We start from the raw sequence: 20,601 nt of genomic DNA on the forward strand, positions 1-20,601 counted from the left end.
CGTGGTGATCGATCTGCAACTTCTCCTGAGATTGCAGCAGGGATTCACTAGTAATTCTTTTTGAATTTCGCAAAAACGACAACATCGGTTGTGATACAAAATTTGCTAGAAATGTTTTGGAATTTTCAAATTCTTCCCTAATGACATTGTCCGTGTCTTTTAATATTCCTTCATTAACATATTTGAATAAACGTTAATATATTTTTTAGATGATTTTCCATGTTGTTGTAGGGGCAAAAATATATACTCCATGTAAATCCGATCCTGGCGGCGCGGTATGTGCGCCGCACATTGTGCGGACATTGGTAATATCTGAGAAGAATTTACCGTTGATTACAACGTGGTCGATTTGGTTTTCTACTTAACGATCAGGTGATCTCCAATCGGATGGATATCATTGCGGGAGAAGAAAGTGCTTACCATGTAGTGGACTACCATACTACGGGAGACTGCAGAGTTTTTAAAACGTTTAGTTTCTCTTAGAAACTCAAAGGGATGTGTAAAAATAAAGCAAATAAACGAAGCAGAACACAGTGTGATTATTGTATTCACTTATACAATTTATTCTCAAAATCTAGTTACCAATATGCAAATGCTGTTTTCCTTTGAACGATGTATTAAGATGAAATAAAATATAATAATACCAAAAGAGAATATGGCATCGTAAACCTAAAACAAATCTTAATTCTAGATATTGGATTGTCAGAGTGTAACTTGGTGCGGACCGATACGCCTCCCCACTTCACTTACAAGCTGCAATCAAACATCATCACCGACCTATCACTTACAAATTAACGAAAATTTGCATCATTTTTAAGTTTACGGCAAGAGTTTTTTTTACAGCTGTATCTACCACCGCATTTTTATGGATTGAATTCACGCGGCAGTTCTGTCAGCTAGACGCCAGTTGATGAAGCGATGAACCTGGGTAATAATACTCTCACTTGTACTTCAATATTCGAAAATATTCAAAAAATGGTGAACTTGCAAAAAAGTAAAGCGGAAAAATCGATGGGACCTGTCAGTGTACTGTGTCATAAGAAGCCTCTTGCTTGTTATACCGGCGAATGAGCGATTTGTCACTCATCAGTTTCATCAATTTCTGCTTCCGTGTTGTAGATTTCCACGATGTCCTCCATTATCTCCCAATGTTTTTCACGGGTAAGATCGGTACAGAAAATCTGGTCCAAAATAATAAAACGTTTTGTAATTCAGTGGAAATGGTAATTGAAATATACTTACATTGTACCATGCGGTAGTTTCATCCACATCATCTGTAAGTGGAACTTGCACTCCGTAAGCCTGAAATGCCAGGGCCAAGCAGCTCACGGCAACATGGTCGGGCTTATGGTCCAGGATCTTGGCGCTGTGGTGGAAATCCTGCAAGAAAGAGGCCGCAGTTTTGGCCACCGGAAGCGCGTTCCATTCCTTGACTCCGAACCAATCCTGCAGGGACTTCATGTAGTGCAGCATGTACTTGTGTGGGTGTACCGTTGTCAGATCGAACTTGAGGATGCGAGTGATGAACAGTTCGGCCTGGACAATGGTGTCCCTCATGGACCAGTACTCATCGCCAAGCTCGAGCGGTTGAGCTCCACGGTTGATGGTGCTGTGAGCTACGTTGATTACATCACGGATTTTCACTGGATCGTCCTTGATTTTGCCAGCCAGATAGAGACAGGACGAGGCAATCATCTAGAATAGAATATTTTGTGAATGTTGTGGATTTTTTTTAGTAAAACTACTTAAGTTTGATATCATCGGAATTATTCGTCAAATCACAAAATAGATTTTCGATACAAAAACAGGGAAAATTTGACGCAACGGCTTCATGCAGTGAGCCGAACTGTACAAGGATTCCGGGTAGAGGCAAAAAACAAACCAAGAACAAAACAATTACAAATTTTGTCATCATATCTCATTTTATCATTCTTATGTTATTTATGAATAGTACTTAATAACTCGCTTAGAACAAAAAAATGTTATCATTGCAGAATTGGTTATTTTTGAGTTATTATTGAATAACAATAAATAACTTAATAATAACAAAAATGCAAACATAGCAAAATAAGTTCTTCTGAGCATCCTAGGTACAATAATATCCCAATTGCATATTTTGCAATCATAACTTGTTTTGTTTTTGACGAGTTATTTAATATTTATGTTATTTTAAATGGAACATTGATGAAGAGAAAATTTTGATATTGATTTGTTAGGAATAAGAGCTTTGTTTCAGAAAAAAGTAAATAATAACTTATTTTGTTATTATAAGATCAAACCAAGGACAAAACATTTTTGGGTTTACAATTACTGTATTAATACAGTTTTTTGTATCATAAAAACAAAATTTACAATTATGATGATCTTTTTTGAAATAACTTATTTTGTACTTACTTTTTTTCTCATCATAACTCATCATTCTCATCATAACTTATTCAGATATTGTACATTTGAAATATTTTGTCCTTAATTTGTTCTTATAAGGATAAAAATAGTTATTATTGAGATATTTTCCGGTACAAAGTCATTTATTATTTTTGTTCTTTTAGCTCTTATTCCCAACAAACCAATAACAATTTTGCCATATTCAGCTATTTGAATATCTGAATATTCAGCTATTCATTTTTCATGATCTTCGTTAGTTATTTTCTTCTACCCAGGATGAGAACCCAAGTAACAGAACTAGCTGAATAACAGTTTCTTAACCTAAAATTTGCTTAAGAGTGGTTTGTTTCACTCTTATACAGCAAATATGTTTCTTGGGAACGAAAACCATGTTGACGGACCAACGCGAGGTGATTAAATGAGCACCTGAACGGCACGAAGGCCGTAGGGGTACAAGGAATCAAGTCAGCGGAGGAAAAACTACGTCAGGTAACTGGAAACAGAAACAAACCAATACACATACTGAGAGAAGTTAAAAATGCCATCCACGGACTTTCGGTTGATATCGCAGCTAAACTCTTCACGATGGATCTAGACCAATAGTTCCCAAACTTGTCGGAGTAATCGCCCCCTTGAAGCTGTTGAAAAATGTTTTCGCCCCCCTAAGTTTGCATTTATTGAAATAAGATTCAAAATTTTGGAATTGCATTAAAATCTACAAATTTTGTCTATTTCGTAGGTTACTGGAACAGAGCCTTCCTATTTTCACTGTATTTTTTTGGATTTTTTGAATATATTTTGACGCACCAACATTTTTTTTACATTTTCATTCAACTTCCAGTTTATAAATTTCTGAAATAGAATTGTGAATAAATAACTTTATATTGTATTTATATTTTTGGAGAGTTTTAGGAAAATGTAACTCAATATAATTATTTTCAAACTAGCTGTCCCGGCAAACGTCGTACTGCCTGCCTACTATGTTTCTTGACATGTAGTCCTGGAAGAAAATGACCCACAAAATGGAATTTCAAACTTTCCCGTTTTCGTTGCTTTCCCGGTCGAGTTTTGCAATTATTTTCCCGTACGAACACGTCGGAGGCCTGCACGCACGAATGCAACAGTAAAAGAATTATGTCGATCTGTTCCCGAGCCTATTCGTGACATACAAATACCATTCCATTTTTATTTATATAGATATCGAAGAAAGAAGATTGAAAGTAGGGTTTTAGGATAAAGCTTTGTAAGTCGTCTTGGGTTTGCTCACAAAAACTTCAAAAGTTCGACGAAGATTGAAACTTTACCGAAAGTTAGATAACATGTAATAATTATGCCAAATAATAAAACAAAAACCTTTCAAGTAGAGTGGCAAATATCAGAAATTTTACCAAATATGTAGGCGTAAAATGTCATCTTGGATATCAACTTCGAATAGCGAGATATTTGTAAAATCAATGAAAGAGGAAAGGCATAAAAAATCTGAAATAAAATCATTAAGTTCCGAATTTGGTTTAAAATTCCATCACAATACCTCAGAATACAGGAAGCTTGAAAAACTTTGGTAAAATCAAAATACTTTCATAGTTTTCCTATATCTTGAAATATATAAAAGCTATAAAAAAACGCTTTGAATGGGGCACGTTCGGTGTAGTACTAGATTTGTAGTAATGAGCTGAATTTTAGTATGGTGAGAAGGTCAATTCTCCGTTTCTGCAAAATAATGGTGCAAAAAGCGTGGGTATTATGATTCTTTGCCTAATTTGATGCTGTTTGAGCAGAACTTTGGATAACTATGTTGTTTATGTTGCAAGAAATGGAGAAAACAACAACACTGTTGCCCAAAGTTTTGCTCAAACAGCATTATATTAGGCAAGGAATCATATTACCCACTCTTATTGAACCATTTTATTGCAGAAACGGAGAATAGACCTTCTCACCATACTAAAATTCAGCTCATTACTACAAATCCAGTCCTTCACCGATCTGTCCTATTCACACCTGAGACAAATTAAGGACAGACAAGTTTCGTATTTTTTGATACATAAAGAATCTATCAAATCATTTTGTTGCAAATTTTCATAATTACTTCATTAAAAAAATATCAAATAACTGAAGTGTAACATGCTTTCACACTGCATAAATGTTGAAATTTCAAACATGTATTCAAGTATTAAGTGCATTAAGTAGATTTATTACTTCAAATCAGATGTTATTTGATAGTTCGCAATTTTCACCGTGACATTTTCAAATTATTCACAACTAAAGAATACATCGCTGTGTTTCAAAAAAAAATGTTATTTTCGAAGATAACTGAACTGCTTCCAGCTTCCACTTAATGGCTCATGACTCAAAAAAGCACATGATCAATTTCTCCGAAATAGTTGGGCTAAGGGTTAAGATTTGGTTTTCAAAGTGTATCTTTCTGAAAACAATTATAAGCCCTTGACGGGGAACTTATACTATTTATTGGTAACTGTGGTCTATTCATCATGAGGTGATATATTAAACTGTCAAAAATACATAAAATCACTCTAATTGAAATGGGTTTTGGAGAATCGCCCCCTTGTTGGATTTTTCGCCCCCCAATTTCTAATTTTAAAATTTTCGCCCCCTTTGATATCATTTTCGCCCCCTAGGGGGCGATTTCGCCCACTTTGGGAATCACTGATCTAGACAAATTGACCAACGATATTAAAAAAAAAAATCCTCGGCAATTCATTCAAAAATTCTTCAGGTATTCCTCCAACGTTTTTTTCAAGAATTCTCACAAATATTGCATCAGGAATTTGTGCAAAAATCCTTCAAAGATTTCTCCTTATATTTTTCCTCCAAGAAATCCTTTGGAAATTCTTCCAAGGATAGTTTCACGACTTCCTTCAGAAATTGCTCCGTGAAATTTCAGGGATTCCTCCAGATTTTCTTCGAAGAATTTATTTTGGAATGTCACCAAGCATTTGTTCAAAATTTGATTCATGTATCAACTATAGAATCCCCGAAGATTCTTTCAGAAATTCGTTAAAGGATACGGAATTCAACAGAAATTTTCCCTTCAGAACTCTTGCAGATTCCTCCAAGGAAAACTTTGGAAAAGTTTTTAAGCATTATATCAACTATTATTCCCTTACGGGGGAAATCTCGCCATGGGTAGATATAAACTGTCGTAAGAAACAAAAAAACCCTAATTAATCCACCTAGCGGAGATGGTGCCTTTCTCGTGCTTTAAAATATCCTTTCAAAAAAACTCGAGCGACATGTTGATGACATTGACATAAATACAAAATGAAAACTGCTTACTAAATCTACTCAATATGGACACATTTTATATTAGCATAACATCCAATATTCAGAAAATATAAGACAACGATCCAAAACTCAAACCAAACAAGTGTCATGAAGCCGCAAAATTTTAAAACGTCATTTTAGATTTTCCGGTCATCATTTTATGACTCCGGATATCTACCCCAACTAAACTAACCGCCATCTTGAACATTGAGACACCATCTTGGATGTTCTGGTATTCATTTTTCGACTCTGCACCTAAAATTACATGAAATAGTCGCCGTATTGAATTTTGGCATGTCGGTTATGATTTTCTGGTTACCAGTTTTGGACGAAGACCGGCATTCTTCCCCATTCAAACTATAGTCATATTGCAGACCTTGTGAAACAGCGGACAGCTTGGGTTTTCTGATTACAAATTTTGAATTCTGGACATATTTTCATACAAAATATGCCCATAATGCAAGAATTAAAAATCCTATAAAATAGGCACTAACTTGAATACTGGGCCGTTATCTTGGACTTTGGACCGCTATCTTGGATACTCTGGTGGATTCCGAACATATTCCCCATACCAAATACCCTTATTTTCCAAAATTCCTTAAAACAGACACCATCTTATGTTGACGCGAGCAAATACTTATTTTTCCATTCAACGTTGACTCATCCTGCTATAAATTTACACCTTAGGAATCTGAAATCTTTTCGTAAAGGAAATTTCCTTGACTTCCTTGGGCATAGAGTATCTTCGTGCCTGCCACACGATAGATATACGCATGCAAAAATGGTCATTGGCAGAGGAAGCTCTCAGTTAAAAACTGTGGAAGTGCTCATAGAACACTAAGCTGAGAAGCAGGCTTTGTCCCAGTGAGGACGTTACGCCAAGAAGAGGAAGAGGAGGAGGAATCTGAAATGGTACGATTTGATGAGATCGCTTTAGTTTTGTCTATATTTTGTTCTCATATATGAGAACTTAGACCTATTCGTCACTGTTGTTCATACCTAATGTTTTATCAGGCCATAAAGTCACGATTTAATTTTTCACATGAACGTTGGTTCTGCTGCACAACAGCTAGTCTCTAATGTGATCTAAGGCTATTTTCTTGCTAACCGTTCATTAGATTATCAAAAAATCTGTGATCTGATGTGTCGTATGTATGGGTTTGATTCATTTTTATATTTGGTCATTTCCGGTGGGATAGCCGGATCTGATTCCATGAGTCATGGACCATGACACTACCAGTTGTCAAAATTATGGTCTGAGAATATTTTATTGCTATTTATTCACCTTTACCTAATCACCGCGATTTGATATATCGCATGAATGGGTTTGCTTCACTTTTATTTCTAACCACTTTCGAAGCCACAGCTGAACCCGCAACACTACCGGGAATCAAATGTGGTCTGACCCTATTTTTCCATCAGGTTGTCGATAAGTCGTGATCAGTCTTGTTAGAGATCACAGTCATTTGAACCTTTTTGTCGATATTCGGCCTCCTTTGTCTCCGACATTCGCAACACAAGCAATCAAACTACTGTTCGAAACAAAAATGTCAAACGAATGCATTTCACCACGGTAGCGGCTTCGGTAGACGGTTCGGCTTTTGTTATTCCTGTTTTCTTCCATAATAAGAGCTATGTTGCCCATCTGTGTGTCGTATTCAATGCAACATGCAATAATAAACTAATATTAACATTCATAATCGGAAGTGGCTGAAAATTTATGCGTAAAGCTAGAATTAGACACATGTCATCGTGTCAGATGACATTGATTTGACCCTTTCTTATGTTTATTGATCTTCGTTCTACTGCTCGTGTTGTGTGTAGGTAAGAGGTAACGATAGCGCACGAATGTAACAAAGCCGACTGACACCCGACTGCGGCAACGAAATGAAGGTAGTAAAAAGTGTCGAATGTTTACAAGACTGGTCGTGATTTGATGTACCGCATCCATGGGTTTGGTTAAATGTTACATTTCACTACCCGGATCTGATTCCGGGTAACTACCGGCTGAACCAAATATGGTCTAACATTATTGTCTTGTTAACTGCTCATCGGTTAACCAAAAACGCTGCAAATTGAAGGTGTCACATGCAGGGTTTGACAATTTCGACGGGACTCTCGAAACCAACTCCGGAACACTACCAGTTGTCTTTAGTGTGACGTAAGGCTATTTTCTAGATAACTGTTCATCAGGTTATCGCAAAAGCCACGATTTGATGTGTCACATGCCTGGATTTGGTTTACTTTTCCATCAGGTCATCGAAAATGCCGTGGTTTGATGTGCCGCATGCATGGGTTTGGTTCAATTGTATATTTGGCCACTTCCAGCGGGACGCCTAGAACCGGTTTCGGAACACTACCGGTTCAGATATGATCTGAGACTATTTTCCTGCTTACCGCTCATCAGGTTATTGAAAATGCCGTGGTTTGATGTGTCGCATGCATGGGTTTGGTTCACTTGTATATTTGGCCACTTTCAGCGGGACGACTAGAACCGGTTCCGGAACACTACTGGTTCAGATATGGTCTGAGATGATTTTCCTGCTCATTATCCATCAGGTCATCGAAAATGCCGTGGTTTGATGTGCCGCATGCATGGATTTGGTTCAATTGTATATTTGGTCACTTCCAGCGGGACGACTAGAACCGGTTCCGGAACACTACCGGTTCAGATATGGTCTGAGATGGTTTTCCTGCTCATTGTCCATCAGGTCATCGAAAATGCCGTGGTTTGATGTGTCGCATGCATGGGTTTGGTCCAATTGTATTTTTGACCACTTCCAGTGGAACGCCTAGAACCGGTTCCGGAACACTACCGATTCAGATATGGTCTGAGATGATTTTCCTGCTCATTGTTCATCAGGTCATCTAAAATGCCGTGGTTTGATGTGTCGCTTGCATGGGTTTGGTACAATTGTATATTTGGCCACTTCCAGCGGGACGCCCAGAACCGGTTCGGGAATACTACCGGTTCAGATACGGTCTGAGACTATTTTCCTGCTAACCGCTCATCAGGTTATTGAAAATGCCGTGGTTTGATGTGTCGCATGCATGGGTTTGGTTCACTTGTATATTTGGCCACTTTCAGCGGGACGACTAGAACCGGTTCCGGAACACTACTGGTTCAGATATGGTCTGAGATGATTTTCCTGCTCATTATCCATCAGGTCATCGAAAATGCCGTGGTTTGATGTGCCGCATGCATGGATTTGGTTCAATTGTATATTTGGTCACTTCCAGCGGGACGACTAGAACCGGTTCCGGAACACTACCGGTTCAGATATGGTCTGAGATGGTTTTCCTGCTCATTGTCCATCAGGTCATCGAAAATGCCGTGGTTTGATGTGTCGCATGCATGGGTTTGGTCCAATTGTATTTTTGACCACTTCCAGTGGAACGCCTAGAACCGGTTCCGGAACACTACCGATTCAGATATGGTCTGAGATGATTTTCCTGCTCATTGTTCATCAGGTCATCCAAAATGCCGTGGTTTGATGTGTCTCGTGCATGGGTTTGGTTCACTTTGATATTTGCCACTTCCGGCGGGACACCCGGAACCGGTTCCGGAACACTACCGGTTCAGATATGGTCTTAGACTATTTTTCTGCTTACCGCTCATCAGGTTATCGAAAATGCCGTGGTTTGATGTGTCGCATGCATAGGTTTGATGCATTTTCATATCTGGTCCCTTCCTGGGGTACCGTTCCGGAACACCTAAATGGCCATATCTCCGGAGCGGCTAAACCGATCCGAACCATTTTCAATAGGAAACAATGGGACCAGATTCCGCGTCGAATGAACCGTCGGTCATTGAAATCGGATGAGGTTTACTGCAAAAAAGTGATGTGAGTTTTTTTGTACACACACATACAGACACACACACACACACGCACACACATACACACACACACATACACACACACAGACATCACCTCAATTCGTCGAGCTGAGTCGATTGGTATATGTTATTTGACCCTCCGTTTCTTCTATCAAAAAGTCATTTTTGGAGTGAACATATAGCCTTTCCAGTACACTTAGTGTACGAGAAAGGCAAAAAATGTCAAGACTAAGAGTAGGACACACAAAAGTAACGCATGATCACTACATATCTTCGAATAGCAAACCAACTTGGCCTTGCTGTATGGTACCTCTGACAGTAGAGCACATATTAGCAGATTGCCAACAATATGAGGAAGCGCGTTAAAGATTGAAGCTACTACAATCAGGGATATTTTAAGCAATAATGAAGAGGACGAGCTAAAATTATTACAATTTCTACAAGAAAGCAATTTGTACAACAAAATTTGAGTTTCACTAAGGAGGCAAACCCGCTCTCACGCTGAAAACCTCTCAAATAAAAAAATATTATTCAAGGAATTAACTCAAACTAGTTTCCAAGGGTTTCCTCGAAAATTTCTCAAAGGATTTCTACAGAAACTCCTCCATGGATTCGTTCGCGAATTTCTTCAAACAAAATATGGAGAATCTTCCAAGGATTTCTTTAATAATTCCACCAAAGATGCTCAAATTCCCCTATAATCCTAAACAGATTATTTCCAGAATTCCTTCAAGGATTCAAACAGAATTTCTTTGGGGAATTCCTCTAAGTAGTCTAACTGGAACTTCTGGAAAATTTTCGTCACACAATCTTTAAAAAAATATTCAAGAATTTATTTATTTATTTATTTCTTGGTCTTTGATAAACATGTCTGTACGGTGTTTCTTAACCTATATTCCTAAACCTACTTACAAACACATTCTGACTTACATCAAAGTCAAACAGATAAAAAAGTGAATTAAATGCACGAATACAGAACTGTAGAATCCATAATCTGTCTTGTGAACTGGTAGAACAAGCGCATCATAACATCGAAGGATTCGTGGTGGAACGTGCTTGGCTGCCATCGACTCGACGTGCTCATTGAACCTCAAATGACTGTCCATAATCACACCTACAGGGGATACTCAAAATAACTGGGACAGGTAAAATTTTCACTTTTCTAAAAATGTTCAACTCGCTGTAACTTTTCGAATGGAATCAATGCGTTCGAGTAAATCAGCGCCTATTTTGTAGGAGTATCGAATTGGCGATTGACTGCGAGAAATGGTGATCACTTTGCACTTTTTTTTATGTTAACACGCATTCCATTTTCGTCGCACCAGATTAAAAAAGTTGATCGATATCATTCTACAACCACAGACTGCGCTACAACTCTGCAGTCTACAACGGATGCTATGATTCGGAACATTCTAAGATCGTCGGCGAAAAATAGTTTCCAGATGATAATTGGTCTGCTAGTTCGTTGATGAAAAGGATGAATAGAAGAGGACCAAGAACACTTCCTTGTGGAACCACGGATGTAATCATGAAATAAGCAGAAACCTCGTGACCAATTTGGACAAATGCTCTACGATTAGTGAGATTCCACTTCAGCCAGATGACAATCTAACTCGGAAAACCCTGTTGTATTAGTTTTTCGATTGCACGACTAAGCGGAACTAAATCGAAGGCCTTCGAAAAATCTACGTACACTGATTCTACTTGGGTACGGGATTTCATTGCAAGAAAGAGCGTGTTGACGTAAACCATCAAATTTGATGTTGTGGAGCGGTGTTCGACAAATCCGTGCAGAAATTCGTTGATGATTGGTTTCGCAGCATTGTACAGTATGACCCATAAAAAAATGCGAAAGTTTTCGAAGACATTGCTCACGTGCTTTCAATCGATAAACCTTGCATTTTTCTATTGGATAATACAGTGATAGACATTCGTTTAGCCGAGAACAAAAAAAGTGTTAGGAAACTCATACAAAAGATTTTATGATAAAACTTTTTTATCGTAGTAATAGTATATCTAGTACAGTTTTATAAAAATGTGATACATTACACTTACATATACACTGAAACAAAACCGAGGGTAAAAACCCTTCAAATTTCATTTTTTGCCTAGACATTCGTTTAGCCGAGGTAAATGAAAAATTGGTTTTCAATAGATTTTTTTTGCAATTTCGTGAGTATATTTCGAGAATATACTCCAAGGCATTTAGTTTATGACGTGTTAGCAAGATATTTGACCTTAAAAGTTTATTTATTTGTGAAATTCAGAAAAATATTATAAAAAAATGTCCCGATAAGGAGAAGCGCCGATAAACAAATTTATTTAAGAAAACTGATTTCTGTAAACACTCAAACGTAAGCTTGATTAGTAGTTTTGGAAATATGGCACAAAATTATTGTCAGAAATGTTCAAATTATTGCATAAAATGTCATGCAAAAATAAGTATATTTGTTTTTGGTTGGTTAAACTTTAAAATGGGATTGATAAAAGCTAAAATAAAAAGTTCTGCATCGAAATAAATACGTGCCCTAATGCCTGTGAAGTATACCTGTTTGATACTACCATTACTAAATGAGTTAGAAGACTGCAAAGTGAAAGAACTGCAAGAAGTGTCAGATTTTGTGTACCCTGTTTATTCAAAAGCAGGTGCTCATACAAAAATGCAAGATTTGGTTAAATAATTGGCTTATTTCATTCAATCTGAAGAAATGTATTATAAATGAATCTTAGTTGTGAACCACATTCATTTTTAACATGATTTATTTGGAAAGAATGTCTAAATTATGAAACAAGTAATTCATGCTAGAAATTTGAATACTTTCGGTGCCATTTCTCGAAATATGAGCCGTCCAATGTATATTATTTCAGCCAGAATACAGTCTAGAAGATATTGGGAGCTATTAGAAGACATAATAGTAGTAAACGCTGTGATTTATGCAAGTGAAACCATCATATTTCATCAAAACAATACTTAAATACGTGATTTTTTAATGGTTTATGTTATTTTTTTCTGTTAAAAACGTTGTTTTTCGCAAAATTTCAACCTGCTTTGGTCATGAAACTTTCATTAGATTCTTTTGAAACACTTCCGATAAAAATAACTACATCAAATCTCAATTGAGAAACATTTAAAATACTATGACATATTTATATGATATGCATGCAAAATTAATATGGCAACACTTCCAAAAACGATCTAATTCATGATTTACAAGTCGATCTATAATGCAGATCACCATACAAAATGACTTTGTTGGATATTTTTCGAAATTTGATAGTTTTTTATTATGGAATTCTAAAAATTTTACAATTCGGCTAAACGAATGTCTAGGCAAAAAAATGACATTTGAAGGGTTTTACCCTCATTTTTATTTCAGTGTATATGTAAGTGTGATGTATCACATTTTTATACAACAGTACTAGATATACTATCACTACGATAAAAAAGTTTTATCATAAAATCTTTTGTATGAGTTTCCTGGCACTTTTTTTAAATTTTTTTAGCCTCGGCTAAACGAATGTCTATCAAGGAACTAATTTATCAACGGCATAGGAACATTTACTGATTTGAATCATAAACCTTTGAAAAAAGTAATGTTGAAGATAAGGATCTCAAAAACGTCCTCTCGCCATAGGTGTTTTTTAAGGTTGTATTTTTTGTCAAATTGCTCTCAATCACATTCAATTAAATTTTATTTCAAGAACAGCACTTTCATAGCTAGACAAGGTCTTCAGGCGATCGTTGGTGATTTAGACAGGTGAAAAAAAATATTATCTTATAAGTTATGTGACATTTACTGAAAACTAGAGTGTGCGACAAATGGACATTTTCAGAAAAACAAATGTATGAAGTATCAAACTCTTTTTAAGTACTACGTATTTGTGTCTATTATAAACGTAGGTTTATGAGCCTTCATTGGCAAGAAATTATTTTGATTTTTTTTTTCAAACAGGGTGAAGTTATTTATGGATCTATCTTATCTAAGGGTTTTGAAATATGCCACATTTTTTAGTTTTTGGTTCCTAAGCATCTGATATTGTTTTCAAAAAGTTTTTCAAAGGGCCGCGTTTTTAAGAGTACATATTTCTGCATGATTTACATGTATTTAAAAGTTTTCATTTTAATTCGTACAGCTCCAAAAATTCGAGGAAACATTTATATTTTTCAGAAATTGATGGCATCTATTAGGTATCCCATATACGTAACCAATGAATATTTTGACACTTATTTGAGATATCCTGTATGACAATCACCTCCTTATTGTAGCCCTATCTAAAAAAACTGAATTCATAAGAAATATTGCAACAAAAATTATCAAAGAAAGAGAAAAATGGATTTTCGCATTTTTTTATAGGTCATACTGTACAAGACACGATGGACGGCGATTTCGAAGACTTTTCCGAGGCAACACAGTATCGATATTCCACGATAATTTTCTACGTTTTTGATAGCTCCTGCTTTGTGGATCGGTATCATCTCTGCGACTTTCCACAGCGTCGGAAATGTGCCTTCAGCAAGGGAAGTTATTGGATTAACCAACTCGATAGCACCACTTTACCGAAGGTGGCATTCCGTCAACACCAGAACCTTTAAAGGACAGAACTTGTTAGAATCCCAAAATGGTCTCCACAATGGCCGACTTTGGGACCTACTCACGGTTTCGAGGGCACAAATCTCTTCAACAATAAAACATGTCATACGATGGGAGACGGTGTTTCTGTATCATCTGGTAAGAGAGGCACAATAGGTGCTTCTGAAGAAATCGGCAGTTTCTGTAGTCGAGTTCGTTGTTCACCCCTGGTATTGAGCATCACAAGGAGGAATTACTCAAAGGATTTCTACAGAAATTTCTCCGAGGATTCCTTCAATAGCACCTTCAATGATTCTCTCTGGAATTATTCCAGGGAGTACATCAGGAATATACTTACGAACTTTTTTAAAGGTTTTCCAAAAATATATCCAGTGATTACGTCTGCACTAGGGCAGTTCAGACTTTAAACATGTCAAAAATTCAAAGCTCCCATATGTTCATTACAATCCTTGGTGTAAAACTAGAGCCCTGTCAAATTTTCAGTCATTTCGGTGGTGATTTAATGGTGGCCCAAAAGCAAAATAGGTTTATATGGGAATTACTATGGAGAATTTTCAAAAAAGGTTATCCACGCTGTAGAGCATTAATACATAGATGAAGTCATAGGGTCAAAGCCGAATTGAATTTTTCAGATCTCAATGATGAATGTTGCCGAAGACCGGAACTTATTTCGATAATCGGGTAAAAAGTTATTCAACAAATTCTCACTCGCATGCGCATCTTCATACACGATGCCCTACAAGGTGTGCAAGAAGGTAACACGCATACTATGATTGCGTGTCAAGCGTGTGGATAGAGCTTTGGTCCTCTGTTCAAGCATACATGGACGATTATTGATAAATAACTTTTGTCTCGTGAGTCGAAACGAGTTGCGGTCTTCGGCAACATTCATCATTGAGGTCTGAAGAATTCAATTCGGCTTTGACCCTATGACTTCATCCATGTATTGATGCTCTATAGCGTGGAGAACCTTTTTTGAGAATTCTCCATAGTAATTCCCATATAAACCTATTTTGCTTTTGGGCCACCATTAAATCACCACCGAAATGGCTGAAAATTTGACAGGACTCTGGTTTTGCACCAAGGATTGTAATAAACATATGGGAGCTTTGAATTTTTGACAAGTTTATAGTCTGAACTGCCCTAGTCTGCACGGATTATTTCAAGAATTCCTCCAAGGATTACCTCAGGAATTCCTATACTGAATCCTTCAGAAATTCCTTTATGGAAAATTTTAGGAACTCCTCCAACAATTTCTTCAGAAATAGTACCAAAAATTCCTCAAGGCATTGCTCCATGTTCAGGAATTTATGACTTGATCCAAGGTTTTTTTTCAAGAATATACTGATGCGTTCTTTTGAAAACATTTCAACAGGCTTCATGAATCATACATCAAATTGTTTCTTTAAATTTCCATCAGCAGGATTTCAGTATTAATTAATTCATGTTTTCCTACAGAAACTCTTCCAAAGCCTCTTTCGTGAAAAGGATCCTTCGTGAATTGCTTCAAGTATTCGTCCGGGAATTCCTCCACCCGAGCAGAGGAAAATATCAAAATAATAACAACGGAATCACAAAACCTGTTTTTATATCTCGGTTTGTTATTATTAACTTATTAAGTCATCACTGTTCCATAACCTGTTCTGTTGGGCAATCTTATTTTGTTATGATCGTGCTCTTCACACTCATATGAGCTCGGCTAATTTTCATTCTTTTGCCGAGATTCGTACAGCCGAGCGCTCGGCAATTGCAATTTAACTGAGATATCAGCAAAAAGTCAAGTTTATTCATAGCAGCACTCATGGGTGCCGCTGTCATCAAACATTAAACGTCAAGCGCTTAGCCGAGATTTCAGCAAATGAACTTTAACCGAGATCCGCACAGCCGATCTCGGCATTCGGTTTTAAGTGTGTTGGTATATTTTCTTTAAATTACATTTCAATAACATGTTTTGTTGTAGCACAAGTTCAGTTATTATTGTGTCATTGAGACTCTACAAACATTTGATCATTAATATTACAACATAACTAGCTTTGCAATCAAAACTACACCATTCGAGATTTTCGTTGTTCACATCATTCCATGAGGAACTGTAAGAGAAAATATTATTTTCTCATCAGTTCCTCTTCTTTCTGACATTACGTTTTAACTGTGACAGAGCCAACTTATCAGCTTTTTGGTTTATAAGCACTTTGAAAAGTATACCTGTTTTTTTTGTCCCAATTTCAGTTAAGTATGGATATGAATATAGAGAGTGTAATAGAGTGTTAGCCATTTTATGAAACATTTTGGATCAACTGGTGGAATTCAAGGACGAACAACACTTTTTCGACAAAAAATGTAAAAAAATAAGGCATCAGGAAGAAGAACTCTATTGATTATAATTTTTAGACATTTTATTTTTATTGATTTCACTGCATCGATCTCACTTAGATTCACTTGGATAAATCTGTCAATCAATGAGGTAATAATGTAAATTAATCTTATAAACAATGAACCACCTAATAAAAGGCTTCTAAACGTCGGTAGTTTTTCATCTTAAGTTGTTTGGAAAATAAACGAAAACTATTGTTTCTCTCTGTTTTCGGTAAAAAATCGCTTGCGACAACAATGGCGTCTCAATTATGAATGAAACATTTAACAATAGATGCTATTGTTGCGTATCCCATTGAATTCATATGGGACTTTGGAGGAGTTCCTATCCGCAACAGAAAAAAAAGCAAATTTTGTTTTCAGATTGTTATCAATAACTTATTCATATCAAAATTTGTTATTGAAATATTTTAAAAAATCGCTGTTATTAAGTTGTTATTGAAACCAACAAAACTTGTTATTAAACAGGTCTTCCAGGAACATTTTTTTGTTATAATTTTTGTTATTTTGACGCTTATGACAGACAAGTTAAGAACAGGATATGTTATGTAAATAACATGAAAATATCTCTTTTCGTTACTCAGTTATTTTTCCAAAATAACACAAGCATTCAGAAGCTGCAGCAATTGTTTACTCAGAAATTTCTTTAAACATTCTTGCAGAAATTCCTCCAATGATTCGATCAGTAAATCTTTTTAGAATTTCTTAAAACAAATTTTAACGATTATTCCAAATACCTTTTAAGGTATTTCGGAAATCTCTCCAAGGTTTCCATTCGAAATTGTTTCAAAGAGTTTTCCGAAAACTCCTCCAAACATTTTTTTCCAGACTTTTTCTGTAAGCTTCTGTAAAGATTAAATATCACGGAAGACTTCCTGAAGAAATTCCTGGAGAAATTCCAAGTGGATTTACTTGAAAAAAAAAAACGGAAGTTTTCCAGAAGAAATTCCCGAAAAAAATCCTGGGGGAGTCCCCGAGGAAATTCCTGTAGGATTTCCCGGAAAATTTCCTGAAGAAATTTCCGAACCAATTCCTGGTGGGTTTTCTGAAGAAATTCCCGGAGATACTCTTGAAGGAACTCCTGGAAAAATTCCTGGAGAAATTCTTGTAGGAATTCCTGAAAAAATCCCAGAGGAGTTCATGGAGGAATTCCCGGAGAAACTCATGGAGGTATTCCTGGGAAAATTCTCAGTGAAATTCTCGGAGGAAATCCTAGAAAAAAATCCGGAGGAATCGCTGGAGCGATCCCCGGAGGCATTCCTGGAGAAACTCCCGTAGGGATTCCTGGAAAAAGTTCCAGAAGTATTCCTGGAGAAAATTCCAGATGAGAAGAAATTCTTGAGAAATTTCCGGAGACATTTCCGGAGGAATTCCTAGATAAATTCCCGATTCCTGAAGGAATTTCTGAAGGAGTTCCTGGAGGAATCACTGGAGGAGTTCCTGGAGGATTTGCTGGAGGATATCCCGGAGGATTTCCTGAAGAAATTTCTAGAGGAACTTCTTGTGGAATTCCCAGTAAAATTCTTGGAGAAATTCCCGGTGGAATCCCCGGAAAAATTCCCGGGAGAATTCCTGGAAAAATTCCCGAAAGAATTCCTGGAAAAATTCCCGAAAGAATTCCTGTAGAAATTCCCGCAGATATTTCGAGAAGGAAAACGGAGCAAAACAAACAATATTGTGGGGTGACAAAATTTGTCTGCAGGGGGTCAAAGACGGTGTAAAAGTATTGCCTCTTGCACCACCGTAGTGGACCGGCTACTATCCTGGCAAATAGCTCTTAGCTTGCTGAACAACTATGCTGAAAATGGAACACTTCTTGTTCATTATGGTGATCATGCAAGTCTTTTTCTGATACTAGACGGAACCTGTCATATAATATCAGAACCAAGGATACCAGATACGTCATGCTTTCTCTTTACTCTCAGATTTTTGAGATAACATTGTGTGAACGTTTTAATTGCTGGTGTCACCTAGTGTCACCATTGCCGGATAGATCTCAACCTGCCGAACAGTTTTGCAGGGAACGCCATGCTTTTAGTTCATTCATCAAGATATACGGGTTTAAATATTTTACACAAGGTGCCACATAGTGAATAAATCACGAATCAAAGACTCAACTAACAGACAGCTTTTAGCTTGTTGAAGAACTTTGTTCAAGATGGCATTATTCTATCTTAAGATAATTATCAGGATTCTGAGATATAGAAGTTTGAACATTGTTTATCCTGGCGCCACCTAGCGGACGATTTTTGAACCAAAGACGCCATTGCCAGATAGTTCTTAGCCTGTTGAACAACTTTGCTGAAAACGGCATGCTTGTACCTCATTAGGGTATCGAGATATACGAGTTTGAATTTTTCAGACACAAGGCGCCACCTAGCGGATAAATCCCAATAGTCTAAATAAACAATAGATCTAAAACCTGGTCGCAGTGACAGTCCCGAACAGAAAAAAATGGTTGATTATGCGTTATCGAAAATGTAAGTAGTGGAAATAAATGTAAGCAATCAAACTGTTATGATAGGGTCATAAGCCTAATGAAAAACAGATAATATTCAATTAAAACGAAGTTCTTGTGAAACATCTTCTCCTTTTTTTTCTTGACATTACGTACCCACTGAGACAAGGCTAGCTTCTCAGCGAGTGTTCTTTAGGCACTTTTACAGTTATTAACTAAGAGCATCCTTTGCTAATGACTATTTTACATTCGTATATCGCGTGGCAGGTACGAAGATGCTATATGTCCAAGGAAGTCATGGAAATTTCCGTTAAGAAAAAATCCTGGACCGACCGGGAATCAAACCTGTCACGCTCAGCATGATCATGCACTATAACAACTCCCATATATTTAAAAACCTAAAATTTATTACTTTTGCAGATTCAGGCTGCACTACATCATTGCGTAGTACCTTACGTTATACTTACATCCGGATTCAAAATCTAAGTTGAGGCATTTATAAAACAAAAACATAACCAGAATCACGGAGAGTTCTGTGAATACGGTTCAAAAGGTGAAACTTATTGTGACAACTTTGCTTATCAAGCAAATCTAAACAGATCTAATAGATCAACCATGTGCAAAATCAATGAACTCGTATACTTTCAATTTTTCACACTTGTAAACGCTGGGATTCACCTCTCACAAAAGTCCCACAGAATAGCTATAATACAACCAACCAAAACCAAAACAAACGAAAAAAATGCTTACATAGGGATCGTATTCCGATTCATCCGATTCTCGGTAGAATCGATGGAACAGGACGGCTGCCGTAGCCGATGTCAGTGGTTTCATGCTCAGCTTGATGGCACACTCGAACAGAAACCTCTCGGGCATTCCCTTTAGGTTCTTCTTCCTGCAAAAGATAAGCAACGCGTTTACATGTGCGATGGAGAGCATACTTAAATAAAAGTCAATGCCGACCGGCCACCCCTTTCAAGGTAAACTAGCCGTATCAAAATTTTAATGATGGAATATTACAGAGCGTTACAACTCACCTGTAATCGACCGGCTTTTTCTGCGCTGGAGGTAGTACGGAATCCTTTTTCAGGGCGGAAACCACGTCGAGTTCACGCATCATTTTGATTTTTGGTGTAGTGAAATGCAGTACGATCTAATCTAAAATAGTTTGCAAAATGAGTTTGGAAACAGATTCATTGAAAGTAAGTCATCTTTTAATAGAGATATCTATAATAATGATAATAAGCGTCTGAATATCTATTGCCGGTCACGCAATATCCCGCATATTCAATGAATCGGGAATTACTCGTCGGCAGCAACATAACTCTAAAGATGCAAATGAGAAGAAGTCAAACAGGTACAGTTTAGAGGAAATCGGTTCAATATGCGCTTTTGAGATTAACCCTAAAAGGGATACCTGGGGTCCATTGGACCCCAGGCGCTTTCCAGAGCTCGTCTTTGATGGAACACACTCAGCGAGGTGACGAAACTGAGGCCATGAAGGTATCCCTTTTAGGGTTAAACGAGTCACTCCAATATCTTCGATGTAATGTTTTTGCTATAATCGATAGCATTTTAAATTTTCTATCTTCCTCAGTCACTGACACTCGGAAGTGTGACAAGGCAAACAAATCTTAAAATTAGAAAATGACTTGATTATTATGGGAATTGTG

At 36.9% G+C, this 20,601-nt stretch overlaps 1 protein-coding gene across 1 annotated transcript; it reads right to left on the reverse strand.

The window, feature by feature from the left end:
- Positions 1–530: 530 nt before the first annotated feature.
- On the reverse strand, positions 531–20,226 carry LOC109430952 (cyclin-Q). Its single transcript, XM_062852602.1, has 5 exons — positions 20,193–20,226; positions 19,966–20,086; positions 19,679–19,823; positions 1,243–1,695; positions 531–1,181 (listed from the first exon to the last, which is right to left on the reverse strand). The coding sequence occupies exons 2-5, from the start codon at positions 20,046–20,048 to the stop codon at positions 1,080–1,082; spliced, it is 783 nt and encodes a 260-aa protein (XP_062708586.1). The 5' UTR covers positions 20,049–20,086; positions 20,193–20,226; the 3' UTR covers positions 531–1,079.
- Between the last annotated feature and the right edge of the window lie 375 nt (positions 20,227–20,601).

Source organism: Aedes albopictus, chromosome 2, assembly GCF_035046485.1.
Source record: "Aedes albopictus strain Foshan chromosome 2, AalbF5, whole genome shotgun sequence".
NCBI lineage: Eukaryota > Metazoa > Arthropoda > Insecta > Diptera > Culicidae > Aedes > Aedes albopictus.